This window comes from Alosa sapidissima, chromosome 2 (assembly GCF_018492685.1).
Source record: "Alosa sapidissima isolate fAloSap1 chromosome 2, fAloSap1.pri, whole genome shotgun sequence".
Classification (NCBI taxonomy): Eukaryota; Metazoa; Chordata; class Actinopteri; order Clupeiformes; family Clupeidae; genus Alosa; species Alosa sapidissima.
In genome coordinates, this window is record NC_055958.1 from 15,654,392 (window position 1) to 15,681,071 (window position 26,680).

General features: G+C 42.7%; 1 protein-coding gene across 1 annotated transcript in view; it reads right to left on the reverse strand.

Annotated features, from left to right (window-relative positions):
• Positions 1-1,398: 1,398 nt before the first annotated feature.
• The window catches only part of col4a1 (collagen, type IV, alpha 1), a 53,581-nt gene continuing 28,299 nt past the window's right edge, over positions 1,399-26,680 (reverse strand). Inside the window, exons 3-52 of the mRNA XM_042084653.1 lie at positions 26,241-26,330; positions 26,083-26,127; positions 25,919-25,963; positions 25,658-25,720; positions 25,433-25,486; positions 25,307-25,333; positions 25,107-25,184; positions 24,850-24,912; positions 24,681-24,716; positions 24,506-24,544; positions 24,019-24,102; positions 23,885-23,920; positions 23,649-23,708; positions 22,381-22,416; positions 22,232-22,276; positions 22,089-22,121; positions 21,327-21,387; positions 21,108-21,143; positions 20,669-20,815; positions 20,289-20,366; positions 20,082-20,165; positions 19,797-19,867; positions 19,168-19,359; positions 17,428-17,596; positions 17,205-17,297; positions 16,882-16,986; positions 14,448-14,545; positions 14,123-14,273; positions 13,897-14,010; positions 13,510-13,677; positions 13,229-13,318; positions 12,933-13,085; positions 12,583-12,681; positions 12,409-12,498; positions 12,058-12,197; positions 11,793-11,919; positions 11,573-11,653; positions 11,058-11,156; positions 10,891-10,941; positions 10,096-10,281; positions 9,735-9,868; positions 9,499-9,571; positions 8,369-8,440; positions 7,940-8,068; positions 6,981-7,079; positions 6,528-6,740; positions 5,970-6,147; positions 5,674-5,788; positions 4,693-4,865; positions 1,399-3,750 (exon numbers count right to left, since the gene is read on the reverse strand). Of these exons, the coding sequence (XP_041940587.1) occupies positions 3,669-3,750; positions 4,693-4,865; positions 5,674-5,788; positions 5,970-6,147; positions 6,528-6,740; positions 6,981-7,079; positions 7,940-8,068; positions 8,369-8,440; positions 9,499-9,571; positions 9,735-9,868; positions 10,096-10,281; positions 10,891-10,941; positions 11,058-11,156; positions 11,573-11,653; positions 11,793-11,919; positions 12,058-12,197; positions 12,409-12,498; positions 12,583-12,681; positions 12,933-13,085; positions 13,229-13,318; positions 13,510-13,677; positions 13,897-14,010; positions 14,123-14,273; positions 14,448-14,545; positions 16,882-16,986; positions 17,205-17,297; positions 17,428-17,596; positions 19,168-19,359; positions 19,797-19,867; positions 20,082-20,165; positions 20,289-20,366; positions 20,669-20,815; positions 21,108-21,143; positions 21,327-21,387; positions 22,089-22,121; positions 22,232-22,276; positions 22,381-22,416; positions 23,649-23,708; positions 23,885-23,920; positions 24,019-24,102; positions 24,506-24,544; positions 24,681-24,716; positions 24,850-24,912; positions 25,107-25,184; positions 25,307-25,333; positions 25,433-25,486; positions 25,658-25,720; positions 25,919-25,963; positions 26,083-26,127; positions 26,241-26,330 (4,785 nt within the window). The 3' untranslated portion in view covers positions 1,399-3,668. The remainder of the gene's footprint in view (positions 3,751-4,692; positions 4,866-5,673; positions 5,789-5,969; positions 6,148-6,527; positions 6,741-6,980; positions 7,080-7,939; positions 8,069-8,368; positions 8,441-9,498; positions 9,572-9,734; positions 9,869-10,095; positions 10,282-10,890; positions 10,942-11,057; positions 11,157-11,572; positions 11,654-11,792; positions 11,920-12,057; positions 12,198-12,408; positions 12,499-12,582; positions 12,682-12,932; positions 13,086-13,228; positions 13,319-13,509; positions 13,678-13,896; positions 14,011-14,122; positions 14,274-14,447; positions 14,546-16,881; positions 16,987-17,204; positions 17,298-17,427; positions 17,597-19,167; positions 19,360-19,796; positions 19,868-20,081; positions 20,166-20,288; positions 20,367-20,668; positions 20,816-21,107; positions 21,144-21,326; positions 21,388-22,088; positions 22,122-22,231; positions 22,277-22,380; positions 22,417-23,648; positions 23,709-23,884; positions 23,921-24,018; positions 24,103-24,505; positions 24,545-24,680; positions 24,717-24,849; positions 24,913-25,106; positions 25,185-25,306; positions 25,334-25,432; positions 25,487-25,657; positions 25,721-25,918; positions 25,964-26,082; positions 26,128-26,240; positions 26,331-26,680) is intronic.

Here is a 26,680-nt window from a genome sequence, read left to right on the forward strand (position 1 = left end):
AAAGATATCATATCAGAAATATAGGGTGGGGCAAGGCAGCTTACTGACTTAAAATCAAGAAGAAGTATTTTGAAATCAATTCTTTGTTTGACTGGGAGCCAGTTAAGAATCGGGGTGATATGATTAAATTTAGGTGTTCTAGTGAGTATTCTAGCAGCTGCATTTTGGATAAGTTGAAGTTTGTTTAGCATCTGTTTTGTTAGACCAGCATAGAGTGCGTTACAGTAATCTAAACGACTGGAGATAAAAGCGTGTATTAATTTTTCACAATCCTGTAAGGACAGGAGGCCACAGACTTTAGAAATATTTCTAAGGAGGTAGAAAGCTGTTTTGGTAATGTTAGATATATGTTTTTGAAAGTTAAGATCTGTATCTAGAGTCACTCCTAAATTTTTTACATCCTCACACGGTTTTACCAAGTGGGAGGTTAGAATTGGGTGAAAGTGATGTCTCATGGCCTTAGGGCCTACAACCAGAATCTCTGTCTTCGCATCATTTAACATTAAAAAATGTTGGGCCATCCACTTTTTAATGTTGGAGATTCAGCAAGTGAGGTCATTTAGCGGACTGGGGTCATCAGAGGAGATAGAAATGTAAAGTTGGGTATCATCAGAGTATGAGTGGTAAGAGATGTTGTGTTGCCGTATGATAGAACCAAGAGGTAACATGTACAAGTTAAAAAGCAAAGGACCAAGAATTGACCCCTGAGGTACCCCATATAAAATGGGCATTACATCAGAAGAGAGGTTATTAATGGAAACAGAAAAAGATCTCCCATTTAAATAGGATGAGATCCAATCAAGAGCTGTACCTTGAAGACCAACTGAGTGCTGAAGACATTGCAGAAGTATAGAATGAGAGCGAGAGAGAGCTTTGGCAATACTGTACAACGTTATGGTCATGCTAATAAAGCTCCTTGAGAGAGAGAAAGAGAGAGTGGGGTAGACGGGGGGGTGGGGTGGGATGGCAGAAACATGAAGCGTTCATTATTCTATCATATATAATAGCATAGCATAGTATGTAAATGATGGTATACCGGTATATATGAAATGTACTCCTGATACATTTATGTGTGTGCACATGTGTGCTGCTATAGCTGTAATACACCATTATAAGGTGGCATATCGTAGGGGCACAAAGGGTGATATACATTTGGGGTAGCTTTGTTCCTTACAAATGTTCCAATATGCATATATATTAATATGCAGTGACATTTTAATATTTTTTTTCATAACACTCTTCGGGCATGCACAGTAGTGATGGTCCAAGGTGCAGCCTGCTATCAGAAGGCCAAGTCTGCCCTCTAGTGGTCATGATCAGGAAATTACACTGGATTGTCACTGAGCCAGGACACAGAGGGAGTGTTACCTTCGATTATAAAAAAACACACAAACTATGGCCCATTTATACAAATCATTTTATTTATTGACTTACACAATATGGAAATGGGAAGTGACAACAGTGGAAGAGAAGAGAAACAACTGTTTTGGTGTGGTTAGTCAAGGCACATTAAGGGACCAGCGTCTGAGAATTCTGACGATCTCTCAAGTGGCTCATCCGAGAGTTCAGCCTGTCATACGATGACAAGCGGGGCCAGACGCAAAGACCCAGAAACCGTGACAGTCGAGAGGCACTAGCAGGAAGCCTGAACGAGGTCAGCGAGACATTGGGCGACAAGATGAGAGAATAATACAACACTTCCTGGTCCTCAGGACACAACAGACTTCAATTCTACACCTTTTCAAGTGGAATGGATGTGAGGGCAAAGAGAGAAATGTGGTGTGTGTTTGTGTGTGTGTGTGTGTGTGGTGTGTGTGTGTGTGTGTGTGTGTGTGTGTGTGTTTGTGTGTGTGTGTGTGTGTGTGTTTGCATAGAGGATTCCCTCTACAAGGCACTGAAGTCTCAAAACAGCGGCGCAAATCCTGAGAAAGCCGGAAAACAAAACATATACTAGGAGTAAAATGTGCTGTGCTTTCATCTATAGATCATATATGGCTTTTAGTCTTGAATGAGTGGGTAGAGAGGGACAGAGGAGACCTAATGCTGGTCCACTTAGGCTGCTATCTGTCTACCTACATGAGCTAGGTAGCAAGCCGAGAGCAGTTACAAACACAAAGTTGTAATAATGTGCTTAGAGCCTTTAGCATTCTTTGCATAGTCAAGTATTATCAGTGTAACAACTGGGGCGTAAGTGTACAGACATATGTAAGTGGCTATCTCTCTTTGGCATAGAACTTTGGATGGCTTCAGAGACCAACACTGACAAAACAGGTAGACTAGGAGGCACTGGGCTGTGGTACGAAACACTTCGCTTGTGACAGTTACTGTAGCAACATTAAACACAGCAAAGCAGATGTCTGGCACTGTGTGAGTAACATACACACCTGCAGCTAACAGCTACACACACATGCACGCGGACGGACACACACACACACACACGCACACACACACACACGCACACTCACACGTGTGCACAACATGACTGTGTTGTGAAAAACATGTTTTGTTGCCTCCCCTGCTCTTCTCTTCCCAGCACGGCCCTGGACTGGGACAAACAGGTGTGGCTGTAGTGACCGTGCCAGCACCGCACACACGTACAACAGCAAACACAGCCAAACGCTAGCTGCTGATTCACCACTACCACCAAACAGTCTGTAGACAGCCAGCCAGGGGGGTGAAAAGGACCACAAAAAGGGGGACAGGAGGGGTACATCTACCATTCACCTATTGCTTATAAATCCCACTTGGTCTCAATATATGTTCATGAACTTTTTATAAATAAAAAAATACACACAAATTATTACCTGAAGAGAATACAGTGGCATGGTGTTTAGTACTAAAGAAGCCGTATATTTACAACAAAGCACAGCTGCGCGCTCCGAACTAGTGCTGGCAATCAGGGAATTATAACTTATGGTGAAAGTCTAAAGAAATTGCTCAACATCTGTTAACAAAACTGCTCCATATACTAATTAGCATATGTTAAAAATGACAGACAATACAAAAGATTGAGAAAACACAACACAATACCTGTTGGTGTACTTTATAAGTGGCATGATTTCTTTCATATAGAAAACAAAATAAAACAAAGAAAGAGCGCACTAAGATAATTGTTTTGCAAAGTGAGATTAAGGCTAACTAATGTTCATCAATAGCACCTGACTCCACTCCAGTCTCTTCAGAGAGGCCCCGTTTAACATGGGGGGTGTACTCAGTGCAGCTGTAAAGGGGCTCCACTCTAAAGGACTCGACTGTCACGGGGCGGCAATTTTAGTTGAAATGTTCTGGACTGAGCAGAGGGGAGGGGTGGGAGGAAGGAGAGGGACACCAGCTGGATCTATTTTTTTTCTTCGTTTTTCTGTTTCTTTTTTTCTGTTGTTTTGTTCCTCTTTTCATGACAAGGAGAGGAGATGCCCTGTGCCAGGCCTCCATTTTGTTCTTTTTCTCTTTCTTCTTGATCTGTCCATCTCCTCGTAAAGGAAGAGGAATAGCACCATCCTGTCTCTGTGTGTGTGTGTGCGTGTGTGTGTGTGTGTGTGTGTGTGTGTGTGTGTGTGTGTGTGTGTGTGACATAAAACTTTAAGTTGACCAAAAAAAAAAAAAAACCCAGGGTGGAGAGGGCTGGACGGAGGGGCGGTGTGCAGCGATTTGGCGGTGTGGGCAGGAGCTTATGTTCTCTTCATGCACACTTGACATCTGCTGACGTGCGTGTGCAGCTCTCCTGCCTTCAGCGTTGCAGAGTGAGGTTTCCTGTTTAATCAAGCACACACACACACACACACACACACACACACACACACACACACACATACATACACACACATATGAAATACAACTCCTACAATCTCATTCTGCCTATTCAGCACTGATTTTATTTTGTTTTTTCACTAAAATTTGATCCATGGACAAAGAAATGACATTGCACATCAACTACTGAGGGCTGGTTCACAAGAGATGTTTTAACTGTGGGATATGAGGACAAGATATGAAAGCACATGAACTAAGCAAAGGAAACGCTATATTATTAATAACAGATCACTTTATAAATCCCCAAAAGAGTGAAACCAATCCCCAAAGAGTGTTAATCTACATCACAGAGGAGGATATTAATATCTGAACCACTTATGTCATGTTCTGATTCTAGCTTCTGATATTGTTTGGCTGAAGGCTATAGGAACAGGGACATTTATAAAGAAATGTGGAGTTGGTGAAGAGCGCCCCCCTGAGGTCAGAACTGGTAGTACATGCATTGTGGTCAAATAAGCATTTTCAATTGTGTGCATGTTGCCCAGATAGGAGCTACCGTGTAGATTTCATGTAACTGTCCTTGAATACATAAATGTTACGAGGATATGAACAATGGACGTTTTTAGATTAAATGGTTATGTGAATTGTTCTGGTTTTGAATGGAGATCATTTCACCCAGGCACCACTCACCAAGGCACTACAGTTTCCTGACAGAGACAGATAGAAAAGAGTGCTTACTCTACTGTAAATGTCCTATGGGATTCAAACAAGGGGAAAAGGTCTACCATAAAAATGCAGGTAAAAGGTAGTCGTGATTAGGCAGGAAGCAATATTGAAACAGATGTAGAGAGAAGGAGAATGGGTAGGAGAGGAGAGAGAGAGAGATTGGAAAGGGAGCATGACTAAGCTGCTCAGAGTGAAGAGAATGGGCCACGACTGATGTACCTAAACATGTCATCTTCCTCAATGGTGGCGAGCCAGAAGCTATAGGCGTTGGAGTAGTAGTTGCAGGTTCCACGGCCATGACACTCGATGAAGGGCGCCGAGCGGAAGTCCTCTAAACAGGAGCCAGGAGAGGCCAGAGCCTGACCCGAGCCCTCAGCTCCGGAGCCAGTGTGCTGTACGGAGAGAGAGAGAGAAAGAGAGGGGAGGGAGAGAGAGAGAGAAAGAGAGGAGGAGAGGGAGAGAGAGAGAGATATACGATAGCAAAGTGAGTGGGAGGTAGAATGAAAGTGTATGTGTGTGGGTGAAAATGTGTGTATGAGAGAGAGAGGGAGAGAGGACAGAGAGACACACACAAATAGACAGATAAAAACAGAAAGAGAGAGAGAGGAACAGAGAGAGAGAGAGATAATGGGAACAGTTAATACACGGCAATACTTTTGGAGTCTTTGGCATCTATTGTGTCTATGGTGTTTAAGGAATGTCCTATGTGTATTATTGTTGAGGAGTCTAAGGTCTTGTCTATATGTAGCCAGGTATTTTTAAAAACAGAGATTTTGATACGCGTTTTGTCCACAAGAAAACTGTTTCGGTCACTGAAAACAGTATTTTTTTTTAAAAAATTCTGGTCAAAGTGGTATTTTTTTTCTCCTTTTTTTTGGATTGTGATATGATGTTTTCACCTTTCTTTGAAATAATTTCAGGTCTCCAATTGGCCAACATTGCCATCTGTCTGATTGACAAATTCTTGACAGCCTTTAACGGCTGTTTTTGCACGTCCGTGTGGACGGAATTATTTTGAAATATGAAGAAGGAAACATACAGTATACTTTATGTTTTTACATAATACCTGGCTATATGTGGACATAGTCTAACTCTGATCCTATTTTGAGCTTGTTCTGCTGCAGTGCTTGTTGTAGTGTAAGTAAGGCTGAAGCTGATCCCAGATCAGGTGGGTTGTGTTCAGGAGATGCGGTGTCTTACCATGACAAAAGAGAAGCCGATCCACAGTGAGACCCAGCCGGACGGGCAGGGTGGAATCATGATGGTCTGACTGTGCACAGCCATGACCATGGCAGGAGCCTCACACACAGAACATCTGTAGACACACACACACACACACACGCACGCACACACACACACCCGTACTGTTATCAAAGACTTCTCTCTTGAAACATTCATTCAATATCAAAGACTTCTCTCTTGAAACATCCATTCAATTGTTATACTTAATACACACACACACACACACACACACACACACACACACACACACACACCTGCTGATAAAGGGCCTGATGCTCTGTCCAGTGAGGGGCTCCATGCTCATTGGCATAGGCTCCGGAGTGGCCAGCCAGTAGGAGTAGTCGTTACGGGCAGCGAAGTTGCAGACGTTGTTCACATTGCAGAACAGGAAGGGCATGGGGCTGAACTTCCTCAGGCAACTCCCAGCAGTACCTGGGAGAGGTCAGATAACAGTGGTCAGGCACCTGGAAGATGATTGATCTTCAAGTACAGTAACGTCACACACACACACACACAAACAGAGTAGGAACTAGAATCTAGTCCATTTGGAGCTGAGAGAGTCACTTATATGGATTATTATTATTATTATATTATTATATATATTATTATTATTATATCGATATAACGATTGGCACTTATATCCATATTATATATTTATTACACAATTCACTTTTAAAATGTTTGTTTTTAAAGTCTGGGGAGATAGAATACATTAGTCTCAAAATGTATGGTCTGAACAGTTTCATACATCACTCGTCTGTTTTTAATTCTGTTGTTCGTTCCTGCTCTCCTTCCTCTCTCCTCTCTCTTACCCAGGTCCTGCCCGTGGGCTCTCTCGTTGCCTTGAGTGTAGAGCAGGGAGTAGCCATCGAAGATCAGCGTTGTGCCATACGGACACTGGGGGATGTCCGTCGTTTGGCTGTGACGTGTCACCATGAAGCCGTGGTTCATGGAGGAGGGACCAGGGGGGCCCACCTGACCAGGTACGCCATCAGGACCCGGGGGACCGGGCAATCCTCTGGGTCCTAGAGGTAGGAGAGTACACGTTCACTGTATCTGATCGATTGAATTGGCTTTCAAGTTCATGTAACCATGCAATTCCTCATAATATAGAAGCTAGCTGTGCTTTCCTGCAGCATGCACCACAAATATATGTCGTGAATATGTTTGTGCGTGTTTGTGTCCTTGTGTCTGTGTGTGCGTGTGTGTGTGTGTGTGTGTGTGTGTGTGTGTGTTGTGTGTGTGTGTGTGTGTGTGTGTCTAACCTGTGGGTCCATTTTGACCCTGCTCTCCTTTGGCTCCTGGAAGTCCATTGTACCCAGGTGTCCCCTCGTCCCCTTTAAGACCCTTTGAACCAGTCACACCTAACAAACAGAGGGGTGAGTTAGCACGGGGCTGAACCAGTCACACCTAACAAACAGAGGGGTGAGTTAGCACGGGGCTGAACCAGTCACACCTAACAAACAGGGGTGAGTTAGCACGGGGCCCAAACTGAGCCCATTAGGAAGACAGCAAAACTGACACATAAGATAGCCAGTACAGAGCTTGACATTCTTATTTCTGGACATGTTTTTTTTTTTATATTACAGTATCATTCTAATTCAGCAGCAATGCAATGCCTCAGGAATGTTAGATGAACACATAAGGACTATGAGAGAAACATCCATGAATTTCAGGGATTCTTCCTCTTTGATCACCATGGACAAACATTTCTGAGGCTATTAGCTTACTGTTGCTGGTGCAATCGTACAACATTAAGGTTCCTGTATTAATCTAAAACAGGGGTGTCAAATATAAGGCCCGGGGGCCAGATCAGGCCCGCCAGCAGGTTTCATACGGCCCCCCAGGTGTTTTGGGTAGGAAGGGAAAATTATAAAAAAGAAATTCACATCCAGTTGTCTTCAACAATGTGTAATAAGCAATATCTTTATGATATGATAAATTGATTAAACCTAGCACTACAAACCATCCTCAGGAAGGAAGAAGCAGAAAAACTAACATGGAAGTAGGGCATTTCAAGAGAGAAAGAGCAGTACTGTATATGACAGCAGTACATTATTGTGTACTTGTTTGCTCATAAGTGATATAATCAAACAACACTCTGATACTCATGTAGAAAAATGATAATGACCATGACATGGCCCCCCACTAGGTCTCATTCCAACAAATCCGGCCCACTACATAATATGAGTTTGATACCCCTGATCTACTGTAAAAGACCCACCGTGAATTCCCTTTTCTCCTTGGTAACCTTGAGGCCCAGGAGGTCCTGGAGGTCCTTGCTGGCCTGGGAATCCGATGTCTCCTTTGATAAAGGTGTGAGGGCCTGGAGGTCCTGGAGGTCCATCATTACCTGGAAACAAAGGCTCATTAGGGTCTCTAGAGCTCCATGGTGTTTGTGTGTCGTGAATATGTTTGTGTGTGTTTGTGTCCTTGTGTCTGTGCATGTGTCCGTGTGTGTGTGTGTGTGTGTGTGTGTGTGTGTGTGTGTGTGTGTGTGTGTGTGTGTGTGTGTGTGTCCATGTGTGTGTGTGTGTGTGTGTCCATGTGTATGCACATGAGTGCATGAGCAAATGTGTGTTGACAGTGACACACTATCCTTGTATGATTTGTGAATCCATCAGTGACTGTGGAGATGTTTCTCATCGCCTACCTTTAGGCCCAGGGAATCCTCTGTCTCCGGGGTCTCCTGGCAAACCACCACCACCAATTTCACCCTTAAGGCCTGTGGGAAAAGTCAAATGGCCGTCAATCGAACTGCTGACCACCACCAGACCACCACCAGATCAGATTCCAAAAATAATTCAGTGGAAATGCATGGATTCCAGTTTCTTCCAGTAGCAGCAACTGGAATCCATGCATTTCCACTGAATTATTTTTGGAATCTGATCCCTTATCATAGCTGTTCATTCTTACTCGTTGCTCGACTTATCGTGACTAAATTCAAGATGGCTGCAAACGCTAAACTTTGTGAAGATACTGTCTGTATAAATCGTCTTGTAAGTAAACTACCAGTGCTTTTTCAAAGTTCTCAATGTCTCGTTTTAAATGTCAGGGCCCTCGGAAGTCTACCAATGAAGTGTGGAGATACATTGAGCCTCGTAAATGGGTGTAAAACAGTGATTTATTTGCATGGCTAGCCCGATGCCGAAGCACCACTATTGAAAAAGATGTTGGTAGCATCGGCTAACTAGCGCCAGATTTTGGAGTGCAGGGGACAAGCCGAGATGGGCTATGAGACATACGTTCACACTCGGTATCATGTTTCGATACACTTTAGGTCAATATCACACCGGAATTCTCCTTTAAATGTTGTGGGCAGGACTAAGTTTTGCTGGCATCCAGGCTACTGAAAATGAGCAACTGGGGTAAAATATTTTGCTGCACTGTGCATTGCTTGTCTGTTATGAATTTAAACACCACTGGCAAACTTTAATCTGAGAGGGTACCTACAGTATCCGTTAAGTGTGTAATGTGTTATGTCTTACCTGGGAAACCAGGGATACCCTGACAGTATCCGTTAAGTGTGTAATGTGTTATGTCTTACCTGGGAAACCAGGGATACCCTGACAGTATCCGTTAAGTGTGTAATGTGTTATGTCTTACCTGGGAAACCAGGGATACCCTGACAGTATCCGTTAAGTGTGTAATGTGTTATGTCTTACCTGGGAAACCAGGGATACCCTGACAGTATCCGTTAAGTGTGTAATGTGTTATGTCTTACCTAGGAAACCAGGGATACCCTGACAGTATCTGTTAAGTGTGTAATGTGTTATGTCTTACCTGGGAAACCAGGGATACCCTGACTGCCCGTCTCTCCTTTAATACCACTGTAACCAGGGAGACCAGGCTCACCCTGAAACAGTCAACGAGATTCACAGCAGAACTAAGTGTCACGTTTAGTTGTAACATTTAGTGAACAAGATCATTAGTCAGTGCTTTCATGAAATTGTGGCATATAACAGAGTAATAAAGGCAGCAATTGGCAATTTGCTGAAGAGTAAAACTCGGTAACATACAGGAATTCCTGGAGGACCCTTTTCTCCTTTGTAGCCCTGCGTTCCCTGCGGTCCGGTAAATCCCTGGTCTCCCTTCTCTCCTTTGGACCCCGCACTGCCCGGAACGCCGGGCAGACCCGGAGTACCAGTGGCACCTGCAAGCAAAACCGTCCAATTAATACTAAACGTAAAAAAGATTTAAAAAAAAAAAGATACAGAAAAAAGAGAGCCAATTCTACATTCACACAAAAGCCTGTTTAATGACCAGTACGATAGTGTTTTAAAGGTCAAGGACACCAGAGTACCATCACCTAAGCTGTAATTGTTAAGGTAATTGTCAGGGTCCTAGAAAGTCACACTCATAACAATAGCAGTTGTTCACCTGGTTCTCCTGGTGTTCCAGGGGTACCTCTGTCTCCTTTGGGCCCCTCCATAGAAGGCCCAGGGAGGCCTCGCTCTCCTGGCTGTCCTGGTCTGCCATAGTCACCTGCAAGTCCTTTATCACCTTTGATGCCAGGGACACCAGGATGGCCAGGTGTTCCTGGGAATCCTGGACTGCCTTTGTCACCTTTAGAGTGAGAATGAGAGAATGAATGCAAAGGATGAACACTGGAGTCTGATTTGTGCTCCTTTTTTTTTGTACGAAAAGACACCATTTGTCCATTTTAAACCTCACTCTGTTACATCCATATCAAAAAAGCTTTCAGAAAATGTGCAAAAATGGACAAAATGAACCCAGAATAAAGACAGAAGGCTCCTTCGTGCATGTCCATATTTCACCTTGAGCATAAATGAGCGTTAACAGGCATGCAACTGGTTTTGCACTGTACATATGGGTATACTGTATGCCCCTCACTATAGGGCCACATGAGTATACAGCTCTGGAAAAAATTAACAGACCGCTACAAATTTAAATATGGCCGTCAACTCGAATGTCACTCAGCAACTGTAGGAACATTTTGCAGTGGTCTCTTCATTTTTTCCAGAGCTGTATAAGGGCTAACTGTTCAGGCCTACCTAGTCTAGCATGCAGATGGCATTCAGTAATAAATATGAGCAGTATTTTAAGTTCATAATATATTATTGTCTACTATGGCTACCACATGCTCTTGGAATTAAAAATGGGAATTCTTTAGAATTATTATTACAGGTCATTGGGTGTCATGTGCAGTCTCACCTTTGGGGCCAAATTCTCCTGGGTGACCTGGCTGGCCTATACCTGGATTACCTGCAAAGACACGTCAGAGAAAAACACAATCTTTTACATGTATAATAACCGGCAGCATTCAATTACTAAGATGCTAAGACCTATGAAGACCACACACATACAGTAGCGCTACTGACCTGGATCTCCTCTGTCTCCTGATGACCCTGGATATCCATCCTTGCCAGGATCACCTTTGTCACCTTTGCCCCCTGGGGGACCTTGTAAGCCTGGTTCACCTAGGAGACAAAACATGTAACATGAGTTTGGGTCCTCACGTTGACCTTTGACCTAAGTACTTTAAGGATGCTTTTATTTAGGTTTCTGGTCGAAGAAACTTATGCTCACGCATCCTCAATGGCCTTTTAACGTGTGCATGTACTGTAGGATATTTGTTGTATGTTTTAATGGGTATTGTGCTCCATGATCGTGTCTGCTGTTAGCCAAAGTAGCAAAACTATTCATAGAAATGCACTTAGTTTGACAAGGAATGTTTTTGAGAGAAAAAGATTATCAATTACAACTAATTCTCTATTGTATTTTTGTCTGTGGACATGATAGTTGTCCTACAGCCAAAAAACTGACACAAAATAATGAGAAATGTCCTATAAAAATCTTGCTGCAGAAGAGAAAACCATGAAAAGAATCCAGGTACCTGGTCGTCCTGAAAGTCCAGGTTCTCCAGGCGACCCTGGCAACCCAACAACACCTTTCTCGCCGGGCTGTCCAGGACTGCCTGCTCAAAAAAAGAGACATTCTTGAACAAGTGACAACTTGAATCTTGATATTCAATTGCTACATGTCCCTAGATTTATTCCACAGATTACATTATGTGATTTAAACTGTGATTTGAAGGAAGTTGGCAAGTTAATGACCTGGATATCCAATTCGCCCTGGGTCTCCCTTTGGTCCTGGTGATCCGGGCATTCCTGGATATCCCTCACCACCCTTCTCTCCTTTGCCTCCAGGAGGGCCCGACTGTCCTGGCACGCCACTCTCGCCCTTGAGTGAGGAAACAACATTTATTAAAACGGTTGCCGTTTGAGATGGCTACTGCCACAATGAGGATTATAACAGGAAAACGAGCTCTCACAGGTTAAAAATATAAAGGGAAATTGAGGCTGGTAGAGCCTGCCCTACCTTCTCTCCAGGAGCTCCAGGAACGCCAATGCCTGGCAGACCAGCATCACCTTTGTCACCTTTGTCCCCGTCTGTTCCTTTAAAGCCAGTGTGCCCAGGAATACCAGTCACACCTTTGGCACCCTTTGGCCCAGTTGAACCTGCACAGTGGCACATAGGCAGACACCCATACAGACATACACACACACACACACACAAACACACACACACGCACACACACACACACATACGACCATCACAAACAATAAATGTTTATCTGAAATAAATGGATGGAGGTACCCACAGGTTACCTGATGCAATGAAAATAAGAAGCTGCCCTTTGCCAGCTATGAGAGTGGAAAAATGCCATACCTGGCAATCCCATAGCTCCCATGCCACCCTGTTGTCCAGGCTGTCCAGTGCGTCCTGGCTCTCCAACCGTGCCAGTGTCACCTTTCTCACCTGAGTGGGACCAAGAGGTCAGTCATGGACCAAAAACTCAGCAGTGCATACTACACCAACAAATGTGCTTGGATTTCAGCCTACCTGGGCTTCCAGGTAAACCAGGTTCTCCATCCTTTCCTGGATCTCCAGGGTCTCCTGGCATTCCTTGGTAGCCTGTTTGTCCAGTTTGGCCTGGGTCACCTTGATGAGAGAACATGGGATATGAAGATGTGTTATTTAAGTCAATTTAGTTCATTAAATATCCAGGCAAGGGGAGTGATGACCGTATCATCACAAGAGGAAATGGTGTCATGATGTGAGGGAAATGACACAGTGAAAATAACGATGGAACTTATGGAATAGGAAAGGGTATAACTCATTGTATATTTCACAAGTTAAACATTACTTGGTTACTTGTGGTAATATGCAACTTGGCGCATTCCCAGTCTTACCTGTGTCTCCGATATCTCCCTTCTCTCCCTTCATATGCTCCATTTCCCCGGAGGTAAGGTTCCCAGGCGGACCCTGGAGACCTGGCTCTCCTTTCTGTCCAGTAGGCCCGGGCTCACCAAAGTCTCCCCTGGGCCCACTGACGCCGGGATCACCTAACAAGAGATAAAGACAATTCCACGAGGGCACAAATACAGACCAAATCTCCAGCATATGGCGCAACTGTGTGGCAGTTTCAAGCATGTGGGAGATGGAGAAATGTACCAAAATGTAAAACTATTGCAGTTGTCACACTGACCTCTGGGACCGGGCGAGCCTGGGGTTCCTGCTGTTCCTGGCTTCCCAGGTAACCCTGGCGTGCCGATCATTCCCATGTCACCCTTAATACCTGGGGATAACAAAGACTGATTTCAGTAATTTCCTTTATGTGGTAGACTTCTGAATATACTGTAGAAACGATGGTCTTTACTTTCAGCAAATCACAGAACACTTTCTAAAAAATCACAGAAATGTTTTAAGCTTCATCTCCTTCACTGAGATTAGATTCTGTCGATCATTCTCCCAGGTCATAAAACATACCTTGGTTCCCGGGGAAGCCATCTCGTCCAGGGGGACCAGGGCGTCCTGGCAACCCTTTTGAGCCCGGTTGTCCTGGGAAGCCAGATGTGCCCTTCTCTCCCTGGGGCCCAGGCATGTCCAGACCAGGGGCTCCTGGGAACCCTTTCTCTCCTTTCTCACCACTCTGACCTTTTTTAAAAAAAAAAAATACATCACAAAGGAAGTCAGGAGATTTTAAAAGGATTTTATAGATCTGAGAATGTGCTAACAAGAAAACTGGTGGCAAAGCATGTACCTATTTTTCAAATACATCATAATGGAAGTCAAGAGACTTTAAAAGGATTTTGTGTATCTGAGAACGTATTAACAAGAAAAATGGTGGTGGAATATGTGCCGCATGTTTCTCACCAAAGGGCCCAGGATCTCCAGGTGGTCCCATTGGGCCAGGTGCACCAGGTTCTCCAAATCCTGGAGGTCCGGGTGGTCCCTCTTGACCTGGTCGTCCTGGGGGTCCACCATCACCTGGAAATCAAAAGTGTAGAGCATGATGTACTTCTTTGATGACTGACTGTGCCAGCCAGCGCTGGAGGAATCCATGGAAGTTGCTGAATTCAATCCAGTGCGATCCTGGTACCTTTGACACCCTGAGCTCCTGGTGGCCCAGTCTGTCCGTCAATGCCTGGGATACCAGGGGGACCCATGCTTCCCTTAACTCCTGGAAAGCCTGCGATTCCTGGTGGACCCATGGATCCTTTAGGCCCTGGAAGACCACGTCCTGGCTCACCCTGGCATTGAGTGTGTGTACAGTCTTGTAATTACTCATACATACATACATACATACAAACATACATACATACATACATACATACATACATACATATACATACTGTATACATACAAAAACATAATAAATACATGCATACTGCCATACATACAAATATACTTAAACATATTTATACCTTCTGCCCACCAAACCCTGGTAACCCTTGGTTACCATCCCGTCCTGGACGACCAGGTTCTCCTGGAATTCCTGGTGCTCCTGGTGTTCCCGAATATCCTGCGAAAAAATAAATAATATTTAGAATATGATTTAAACATAAAACATATGTGGAAAATCATGCACAAGAAACTTAAAGTAGAACTATGTCCGTGTTTAACATAATGTGATGTTGCTCAAGGTCACCGAGTACTGTCAGTAGAACAAAAATAGATCCATTTATTAATACATTTAATGATTTATGTCTGCATTTATTTATTTATCCTGAAGTCATTTTTGGTCCTCAATAGCTTTTAGTAATGTTAGTGCTGTTTCAGCTCAGCTATCATATGGACAATTCCATGTTGTTACACAGTCATTACTATTACTATACAGTATAAATTGCAATGCTCAATCATTTTTTGGAAATAATATTTGCAGTTTGGTCTCCATTGAAATAGGAAAAGGCATGAGTTTGGCTTTGGTATGGACTTTAGTTAAACGACCGAGTGAAACAGAGGTATGTGACTGTCTGTACAAACCCTGGATTTATACTGTTTCTTCACAATTACTTAGTTAAACACACATAGTAGTGTCTCGCAAGGACCCTGTTCATGTTGTGTAACCTTCATTGTGTTGAACCACATATAGCTCAGCCCTGCACTCGCCTTGACGCGAACCCACAAAGAGCAGCACCATAGACTGAGTCGAGCATACTAGCAATCAAGCTAAAAGCCCAGGCTGCTAAGCTTTCTCACTAGCACAACTCTTCGGGAGTCAGGAGGGAGGTTTACACAACGTACATACTACACAGCTACGTACCAGCTGGCTACTGTTACACTTGCACAAGACTTGTAATGACATATTTTAGTCTGTTAAGAGGCACACAGGCACAGTTTATGAGTTTAAGTGATGACCCTAGAGCATAGCTTTGTAGCCGCCTGGCTGCATTAGCCATAGCAGGATAATTCAAATTAGGCAGCACCGATTTTTCCCCCTTCCAACAGTACTCGGTGATCTCCAGCGCCAGGGCTCTATATTAAACAAGACCAAGGAGTGTTACTTTAACTTAAAAGGCTTCCAATCCCCCCTGCAACCACAACTATCACATAAGGTGTTCAATTTCTAAGGTTTTAAAATTGTATTCTCTAAACTTGAACAGATTTGCTTGCCCTGATTGGATGCTTTACATTTGGTGTTTCAGTTAGATCGGTCCTATGGTTTCATCTGAATCCATCTTTTTGCCAGATCCCTCATCAATTTCCCGGTCGGTCCCACAGTCGTGTCCACCCCCCTGGTGAAGACCATACTCCCTTTAAACAGCTGATGCTCTAATGCAGGGGTGGGCAAACTTTTTGGCTCAAGGGCCACATTGGGTTTTGAAAATTGCCCCCCCCCCCCCCCCCCCATGACACACACATATAAAAATACATTTTTTATAGCCTATAATTTAGTATGAAAAGTATTTCTTTTAAAATATGAATTGCTTAAAAATACTGCTAATTTTATGCTGTTTAATGTATAAATTGTGCACTGTCGCTTTAAGACAGTCGCTTTAATTCACGTTTATTTCTCAATGATCTTCTGCCTGCTCCGCTATGGCTAGTGCTGTAGGACTTACGGCTGGGCCCTCTCACAGTTTTTAAATGGTCAGTAGTGGGAACTACTGTTGCCTTCATGATTTCCTTTAAAAAGTTTCTTATAAGAAGGAGATATCTTATCAACAATGACAAGCCAGCTGGAACCTGCGGCTCTCTCTCCCTCTCGTGATGCAGACACGTTCCCAATTAAATGGATCGCATAATGTTCACGTTAGATCTGCTGCAAAGGAGATAACTTAGTTTAACATGATGTTATCTCTATTTAACATAGCCTACATGATGTTTTGACATTGACATTGTAAACGTTCTCTAAGGAGAGTGAAAAGCAGTTTGCAGTAAAGCTAACCAACGTCATCTCTATCGCAGGAAAAAAATAGCGAGCAGCCTGATAACCAAATTAAATGCTCGGCGGGCCGGATGAAAGTGCTTGGCGGGGCGGATTCGGGCCGCGGGCCGCAGTTTGCCCACCCCTGCTCTAATGCCTTGACATAACAGGGTTTGACATTGTCCAATTGTGCAAACAAATTTGTGCAATTGTGCAAAGAACAAATCTTCTAAATAAAATAATAAATATGGATAAATTACATAGGCCTACTCCATTGCAAAATTCTGTCAGTAGGACAAATAATGCACACATGAACTATGTTGAACACAGTAACCATTTTCTAGAGCCTCTGAATGTGTATGCTACCTTTAAACTAACCAGCTGCTGTGTGTGCTACCTTTGTGCAACATACAACCGACCTTACTGAAACTCAGAACAAGCTGGTGTCTCACAAGATCAGACCGCTGGAGTAGGCACAACCTGTGACCTACCTTTAGGCCCAGGTGGCCCAGGAAGTCCAATGCCAGGCTGGCCAGGATCACCCTTCACACCTTGATATCCTGGTAATCCAGGGTCACCTTGAGGTCCTCTGTCACCTTCAAATCACAAATATATCACACACACTTACAAAAGACCTATTTTAGACCTAGTATAGATTTATTTTAGACCTATTATAGACCTATGTTAGAATAGCACTTTCCAACCATTAGACCAAATTAATGTAATGATTTTTTTACATTAAAATGTCCAACATTAACTGTCCAATCAATAACTAATATGCCAAGCTGCTCTGAAAAATATAACAGGAGCCTACCTTGAATGCCAGGTCTACCATCCTCTCCTCGTGGTCCAGGTACGCCTTGTGGGCCAGGTGAGCTCACACCTTTCCCAGGTTCACCTTTAGGACCTTAATCGGCACACATCATTCAAAATTGTAGCTAATGTTAAAGCAGCATTTGCATGGTTTTGCTTTAAAGTCTATGCAGTCAAACTCCAGTAATTAAATGTGCAGGTGTGCTGTGCTGTGCTGCACTCACCTGGTACTCCAGGGTTTCCTGGCACACCTGGTGACCCATGGCTACCCTTCTCTCCTGGTTCACCTGGGCGGCCAAACCCTGGGACACCTGGGGGTCCGGGTGGTCCTGGAGGTCCTGACAAACCTTGATCACCATCTCGACCACGATCACCTTTAATTCCCTTTAGGGACTAGAGATGGGGTATGAGCGAAAAGGAATGTCAGGCGTAAACACCATAAGAACTGTATAATTAGGATTAGTAAGAGATTTGATTCTGTACATGTCATTAATGTCTGTGTATGCTGCACATTCGATTCTGTACATTTAATGTATGTGTATGCTACACATTCAATGCTGTACATTTAATCAGGGATTAGAAACGGTTCAAAGAACGAAACCGGAAACAAACACACATTTTGGATGAACGTAACCAAAAAAAGTAACAAAACCGATTTCACTTGTTCCGGAGTGAAAGCGCTATTTTCATTTTGAGATAACCGGTTAATAATGGTATTTATCATTCCGATTAACCTTTCTTTGAATATTATTCCATAGGCTTTCCATAGGCTTAGAAAGTCACCTGCCCACACACTTTCCCCAGACCCCTTATAGGATGAATTTTGTCAGATTTTATGAATCAGTGTCTCCCCTGTATAATAAGCCAGACCTACTAGTTAGGACTTCCATATCAGTATTGAACTATACTGAAACATTATGTGAAATAACATAGGCTACCAGAGACACTAGAGTAATATATATTGGCCTGTCATGCAGTTGGTAGCACCACACATTGGTTAGGCTATTGCAGGGCTTAAGACATTTTCTGTGCCTGATGTTAGGCTATCAGACATTTTTGAAGATCTAATATTATATAGGCCAATTGCCTACAGTACTTTCAAATGCCACCCCACGCCTGAATTCAGGCACAGTGTTTTTAACAGTTTGCCTTGATATCTAATGTGCTTTGATTTAAGCTTTAAGGCTGTTGGGCAAATAAGCCTTAGGGCTGTATTTTGCACCCTGGCGCATGGCGTAAAATTCGTTTTCCACCCGCGCAGTTAGTTTCACTTTGCCAATGAGTTCAAATAATAGACGAGTGCAAATGCGTGAAGGCTATGCTAGGTTTTAGTAAAGCATGGTTTAGTGAAATGACTATTACGGTCTCGCAAGCAGCCTCCTTCAAATGCGTCGTTGAATGCCAAAATACCGATGCATTTATTTGACATATCGCGCTTTGCGCCGTTAAAGGGAATGACAGATGTCATTCTCATTGGTTTAAATGATGTTACGCCCCAAACACACCCATATGACTGATTAAAAAACCTAGGAACACCTTGTTGCGCCATGCACTCGACGTTTGATAACGAAACCCCTCCCAATGTGGACTGGACATCCTACTAAATTTGAATAAGCTTTTGACGAGTGACGATGCGCTTTAGAATGTCATGATAGGGCCCTTAGTATTTTGCCACCGACCATAAATCAGTGTAATTTTTAAAGGAACATTATTAACTGTTAATAACGTTCTAACCGGTTACCATTTAGAGAAGAGGCCTTGGAACACTGGAACAGAAACGAAAAAATGTTTTAGCTCAGACTGAACCAAAATGAAAATCGTGTTTTCAATCCCTGCATTTAATGTCTGTGCATACCTTTTAGATCTAGAACAAACGTTTACTCTAATCAAACAGATCACCTACATGATTTTCAAATCCTGCATTCTTGTGTATGAATCAAGCAAGCCTTCCTGCCATTACTTACTGGTTCTCCTTTGGGTCCGGGTATACCTGGTGATCCATCTCTTCCTGAATGGCCATCCAGGCCAGGCAAACCTCTGCCTCCCTCTTGGCCAGGTGAGCCCTTATCTCCCTTGAGCCCGGGGGCCACAAAGATGTCTCCTGGTTCACCGATAGCACCAGGAATGCCCATCAGGCCAGGGGTGCCCTCGCGACCCTGAGGAAGAGACACAGTCATTCAGTATGACTCTAATCTTTACTCTTGTGTAATCTTTACTTTGCTACATCTTTATCAGATGTAGCAAACCCAATTTTATGGTACAGGCGACTGTACAAGGGCAATAAAGTCTATCTATCTATCTATCTATCTATCTATCTATCTACTGTATCTATCTATCTATCTATCTATATATCTATCTATCTATCTATATATCCATCTATCTACTGTATCTATCCTATCTATCTATCTATCTATCTATCTATCTTCGTCTTCTAGCTATATCTCACCTCTTCTCTTAGCACTCCTAACCAACCTAACTCAATACCACACACTTCCATTTCACTCACTACTATCTCTCTTGAGCATCAAACTGACTCAAACGTGTCTGGTTTGGGTAAGTATCCATTTATTAAATATCCAAACATCTCACTTACTGGGTCACCAGGGCGACCAGGAGTTCCAGCCAGACCTTTGTCTCCTTTAGAACCAGCAGGGCCAGGATATCCTAAAAGGAGAATAAAATAGTATTACCATTCTACACACACAAACACCTGCCCTGTGTCATCTGTGGAAGATACTGTCTTCTGATCTGATAGCACAACCTGAGCAATTCTGGTGTGAGCTGCTTTAAATTGGATTCTTTGAGGGTGACCCTAGCTAACTCCTCTTAAGTAACCATGGAAAAATAATTAATATCCTTAGGAAACAAGTAATTTTACCTTGATTTCCCTTTGGTCCAACAGGGCCTGGTAATCCAGGAGGTCCAAAAGCAGAGCATTGCACACAGGTGTCTCCTTTATCACCTGATTATCAAAGAATAGGCTGTTATCAGTCAGTGCTGGAAGACTTGTAACTAGAACTAGAAACAGGCATAAAAGGCCTGTTGTGTTTTGTTTTTGCTTTGGACACTGTTGTTTACAACTCACCTTTCTGTCCTACTTCTCCCTGAAGTCCTGGGGCGCCGGGTGGGCCAGGGTCACCACGTGGCACATCACAAAGGCCACCTAAAGCATCACAAAAGTAAAATCAATATTTCCACCTTTTGACAAAAACACGTCTCATAAATTCAAGGCTCTGAGTCAGCTTTTCTTTACAGACATGTTGAATAATGTCTGAATAATATGTTATTATTGCATATGTTATTGTGTATCATTTGTAGAGAGCGGTCAGAGCTCTGGTCATTGTAGGACATGTAATTTTTGTAATAACATTTTACTGTAATTAAGGAGTGCCTTGGTCATCTGAGAGTCATCCATTTTTCTCCATCTATCAGAGCCAAGGAAGTTCTACAAAAGGCTGCTCTTACTTAAAGGTCCAGGTGGGCCCGGTGGGCCAGCAGCGCCTTTTAGACCGTCTGGCCCAGGGAGTGACTCTCCGTCGGCGCCCCTGTCTCCCTTCTGTCCAATCTCTCCAGGGAGACCCCTCTCACCCTTAGGGCCTTCAACATTCCTGCCTGGAATGGGACAAGAGACACGAGCATGCAGCATTATTTTCATACACTGTGAGATTATGAAGAATGTTATTATTCAATATCTAAATTATGACTGATTGAGGTACTTCGTCTTACAGGTATGTGAACATACAGTATTTATACATACTTTGTTCACTTTGTTTTCTCTATATGATCTTATTTTTTTTCAAATGACTATTGCGGTTGGTGACTGCTTAGGACAGTTTGCATGGCAGTGTAAATAGTTACATACTACAAGCTTTTCATGGCATGCATGCATCAAAGCCATCCTTACCAGGTAGTCCAGGGTCGCCTCGTAGACCAGGGTATCCTGTGAGTTAAGCAGATGAGCTATTAAGGATTACCATTTATTTACATAGAACCAGGTTATACCAGGTTCTGTGTGAATTAATACCCAATCATTTTTGTCTGCATTTTGCAGAAAAAAACAAAAGAAAAACAGAGGTGATATGTAAACAAAAGAAAAACAGAGGTGATATGTAAACAAACCCACCTCTCTCTCCTTCAGGGCCAGGAGGGCCAGGTGGGCCGGCAGGACCTGGGGGGCCATCACCCTTTCCAAAAAAGAACAGTCTCACATTATGCAATAATTCTATATTTTATCCCCGTCCTCATTTTTCAACATACTGGTTACTGGGTCATTTTTTTTTTAAAAAGCCTCCACGTAACAATGATGCTAAAGGGGTACCCTGTGTGACAAAAAAAGTGTCTCTTTTCCAGCCCAGTACACCAGGCACCCTGGCTGCACAGTGACAATACCAGAGATGCCATTCCATTTTTCTTATGGGAAATTTTTACTCTTAATTGCACTTAGAATTAAATATGATTATAGTCACACTTCATTCTGAGTAGGCTTATGTCTCATTTTCATCAGTTCAATTGTTAAGATTTTGGAGATATTATATAACTTTGTATATAACATGTTTATAACATGTCTATAACCCTACACTATATGTCCTAACTTGAAAAGATACACCCCCCCTAACATCCTAGCATAGATTTCCATGCATTGTGCTAACTAATTAAGGATTTGTAATGTATAGTACCATATACATATTTATCGCACCAAATACAGTATATAGCACCAACTCCAGGCTACACCAGGATTCTGTCAGAAAAACCCTTCAAACATATAAGATTGAGAGTAAAAGTTTGCATAAATAACTAATCCCCCTATAAGCAATACCTAGTTCTGATATAGTGTTATAGTACCATGGTTACACATATCAGTCTGTGGTAAATGAATAGGTCTTACAAATCCGGGGGGTCCTCTCTCTCCTTTCTCGCCCTGTGAACAAAAACATACAGAATTGCATGACAACAGTACTAGAAAGGCCCAGATATGGTCAAATACACACCTATAATAAAGCACAGTTAGTGTTCACAAAGGAAACTTACCGGTCGGCCATCGAACCCAGGGTTGCCAGGGTATCCTCCATCTCCCTAAAGAAATCAGTAAACAACAACATGTTGAAGCAATTTATAAAACATTTAATTTTAGTATTTGAACTACTTCCTAAAAGTACAACATTTTTACAGGCCTGTACCTTCATTCCAGAGTCACCATCTTTTCCTGGTTTTCCCTGAAAGGCAAAGTAACGAAAAACAAATGACTTTCACCGTAATTTTAAAAATCTGGGTGTAAAATTTGCTCAAAACAAAATATAAAATAAGATGTTCTAGGGCTACGCTGTGTAGTAAGCAGTAGAAAACCTTAACACTTCTTCTAAGGAGGCTGGTTGTTTTGGTAGTGCTTATTGAACACACTAGTGTTCTGAGATTTAGCACTTTTATTTATATTTTATTTTAATTTATTTATTTACAGCTGGACAGCTCAGTCACTGGAGAGGACATTAAAAGTCCCAGATGGTGCCACGGATGCCAGCCTCAATATTGGCACGGCAGCGAAGGGTAGCTCTCTGGTACTTTGTTTGTTTTTGTTTGGACATTCAAACTCAATCCCTTTGTGTACACTTTGTATACTTACTGTATGTCAGTGTAGTGATACCAACGGCCAGAAACAAATTCCTTGTGTGTGTGCTTAATTGGCAAAAAGTTCATCATAAGAATTACAAACATGCTTTGTCCGACCCCCAAGGATAACAAACTATGATACCCCCATGTTAAAACATAAAACATATCATTATTGTATGTATAATGAGCCACCCACCCTAAACCTCTAAGAGGTGCTTTAGGTTGCCTTCACACTGTGTTTAGCTGGACCGTACCCGAGTGTGATTACTCCCCCCTAACAACGTTGCAAAAATGGCAGTTTATTTCCTGGTTTTGGAACAGATAGCATTCAAACTGCAGCGGAGTTCTAGCGAACCGTAACTCAGACCACTGTTTTCTAGCGGCCCCTGGTCCACACCCAGGTTCGGTAGACTGTGTTCACATTAGCAAATATCACCAAACCATCGGTCCAAACAAACTCAGGTCCGGACCAAACGGTCCAGTGTGAATGTGCCCTCAGTAATGACAATGTGTTCTAAGAGCAAGTTTAATTCTTTTAACATTCAGCACATGATATTTGAGGTCAAATAAAATGAATTGGCAAATGGTATTTTATCCATATAATCAGTTTTTGTTGTTGTTGTTTTTTTATTTGTTATTTTAATCCGTTCAATTCATGATTTCAACTGTAACTATTTTCAAAGCTGGACAAATGACATCTCTCTGAGGTCTGCTTTTTTCTCCATGCTGCATTACTTTACAGGGTGTGACAGTTAGGTAAAGTTTCGTCTTGACAGACAGTATATGATGTGCCATAATGATGGTGGTTTGAAGATACCAAGAAACCAAAGGAGGGACTTACTCTGGGTCCTGGAGGGCCTTGTTCTCCTTTTACACCGTTGGCACCTATGTTACAAAAACCCTGTGATGGAGAAGAGACACACTTTTTAAGACACATCAGCGCCCAGGAGGATGTGCACTGCTAGTACAGTCTAATCATCCATCTCTTGCTCACGGTGACATGTTGTGTTTGTTACATGTTTAGTGCACATTGCTGCTATCTCTGGCAGGTTAAAAAGAGTTAGAAAAACCACTTACTTTATCGCCTTTTTCTCCCTTAGGACCCTGTATGCCCTATACAAACACACACAGATGTGTCATAACAAATTAATATTTACTGCAATGAAATCTACTCATTGTCACACTTTCTTTATATCTGGGCAGCTAGGTACCGGAGGTACGGTAGAGATGCCGGGGCCGGTGGCGTCGCCTGCACTGCCTGGTGGGCCTGGCGGACCTCTGAGTCCAGTTTCACCCTGAGGAGAGAGGAGCAACCCGAGTACAAGAGGTCACCAGTCTGTTGCTCTTATGATGGTCTGCAGTGTATTACTAAAATGTATGTATTTCAATGGGCATAGGCAAACTGTTAATTTATGTTGTTCAGACTGCCCCACATGGTACAATGTGGTATTACACAATAATTGGGATAAGGCTAGCTGGTTTGCTTCTGTTTTTAAACCCTATTGTATACCAGAGCTCTAAAGTATAGGGCACATTGCTTTATATTTTGTTTGTGTTGCATTATGCAATGTTTTGGTACAGTATATGACTGTGGTTTCACAGCACAATGTGTAAGAAGATTACAACACACATACTGAACAGTGAAATCCATGGGTGGGATGATCTGATTAGGATAAAGAATATAGCTATCAAGATTACCTTCTGGCCTTTCTCGCTCACAAAAGACAGCCTGTCACCCTGTAGCAACAACAAAAAGACACAAACAGCCCTGTAACAACATTCAGTTTTTGACACGTAGCAGTAAAAAGTAATCTGATTGGATGTGTAGAATATGATCATCCAGTCAGTGCTGTGTACTTTCATCCATTCCTACCTTGTCTCCCTTTGGGCCAGGTAGACCTGGGTGACCCTGCAATGATATGACCATTAGAGATATTACATAGGAGAGAGGAACAAGGATTTCAGTTGAGCTCCCATCAATGGATACTCTGGACATAATTCTTCAAAAACATTCCCAAGATAGTGGAGGTGAGAGGACTTACTCTTGGTCCTGAGGGTCCTTGGGGCCCCATTGGGCCTGGTGGGCCTGGGAATCCACTGGATCCCTATTGGAAAAGGGACATTATTCAACAATGTATACACTCACTATAGACTACACAACAAAATGATATCATTATCTAGAAGTAATGATAAAATGTCTTATAATGATGATAAGTATGTAATTATGATGATGATGATGATGATGATGATGATGATGATGATGATGGTGATGATGATGATGATGATGAAGGATACTCACAGGCTGCCCTGGCTGTCCTGGTCGTCCTGGTTCACCTTTCTGAGGGATGATACCGCCAATGATACCGCCTGGGTCACCCTAGGACACAGAGGAGGAGGGAACGGTTGTATGTCGTCGCACAGCAGATAAGAAACAAACAAATGTGTCTGTATTAAGTCTAGTCTAGCTAAGAAAAACCTGGAATAGGCAAGCTTCCTTACCTTCATTCCAGTAATTCCAGGAATACCCTAGGGAAAGGAAAAGGTGCTGGATTAGGAAGTGTCATATACAAACTATATCAGCTGTATGGCTGTGGTGTAATGAGCTTATAAAATCGGATATCTTACAGGAGGACCTAGGAGGCCGGGCACGCCTGGGATTCCATGCAAACCTGGCTCTCCCTGAAACCCCAGTCAGATGGGGTAAAATACATCATGTTATTATGAGACCATATGTTGCATGTACGGATCACACCATACATGTTGATATGTGATCCATACGTGTAAAATGCTTTGCAGATATAGCAAAGGGGGGCATTCAGAACACAGAACAGAGAGGATGAAAATGTTGACCTTTGTTCCGTTGCATCCTGGGATACCGGTAGGTCCAGGGGGGCCGTCCTGTCCTGGGATACCCTGGAGAGGAAAAAATATCATAGAATGTGACCAACATGTGCATACTGTACACTGCTGACGATTGCTTCACTATTATTATCAAGCAAAGATTTCAATGAAAGTAACATTTTATACAGCATATATTCCATCAGAATACACTGTAGCACCTTTTCGTAAAATATCTTAAAAAACACTTAGTACAATAGAAATAAGACTTACAGGTAATCCTGGGTTTCCTGGGAAACCTGGCAATCCTGGAGGTCCCTGTTAAGACGAACGCATTGTTCAATTTACAACAAAGATGTCATTCTTAATTCACACTGATAGCAATAAGTGTAGGGGCTTCATTTAGCCAAAAGAGCCAGATGGTGGAAAAAACTTACGCGTGTTCCTTTTAGTCCTGGAGACCCAGGCTCTCCGTTATCACCCTATGGGAAGAGAGAGAGCATGCAGGGCTTTAGAGATGAAGTCAGTGTGGAACCAGGGTAGAAACTAATGTGACGTTTTGGACTGGTCAAATGATTGACCAAGTTGATCTCACCCGAGGTCCCATGGGCCCAGGAGGGCCTTCATGTCCTTGCATCCCAGGAAATCCCATGTTGCCTTGCAAGCCAGGAAGTCCCCTCTCACCCTAGAGAGTAAAAAGGCATATATGCATAAGGACAGTAAGGCATACTTCAGACTAGCTTAAGCAGTTCAGCTAACCTTTAAATTAATCATTTTAATCAGGCTGCATAATAAATTGGCGTTTCAAAATTAACCACAGTAAATCATCTAAATGTTTAAAAAGAGTTTCTTTAAGTCACACAATGACTTTACACTGAATGTCATTTTTAGCTGCTGTTCTGCATGTATGTAACATTACCACTAGATGGAGCCACTGAACACTTATAGAAAATGCCCCAATAAACTATGTAGGCCAGCACTTGACCAATATTGTACAGGAAACTAAATCACTCTGCATAATTGATTGAATTGGTC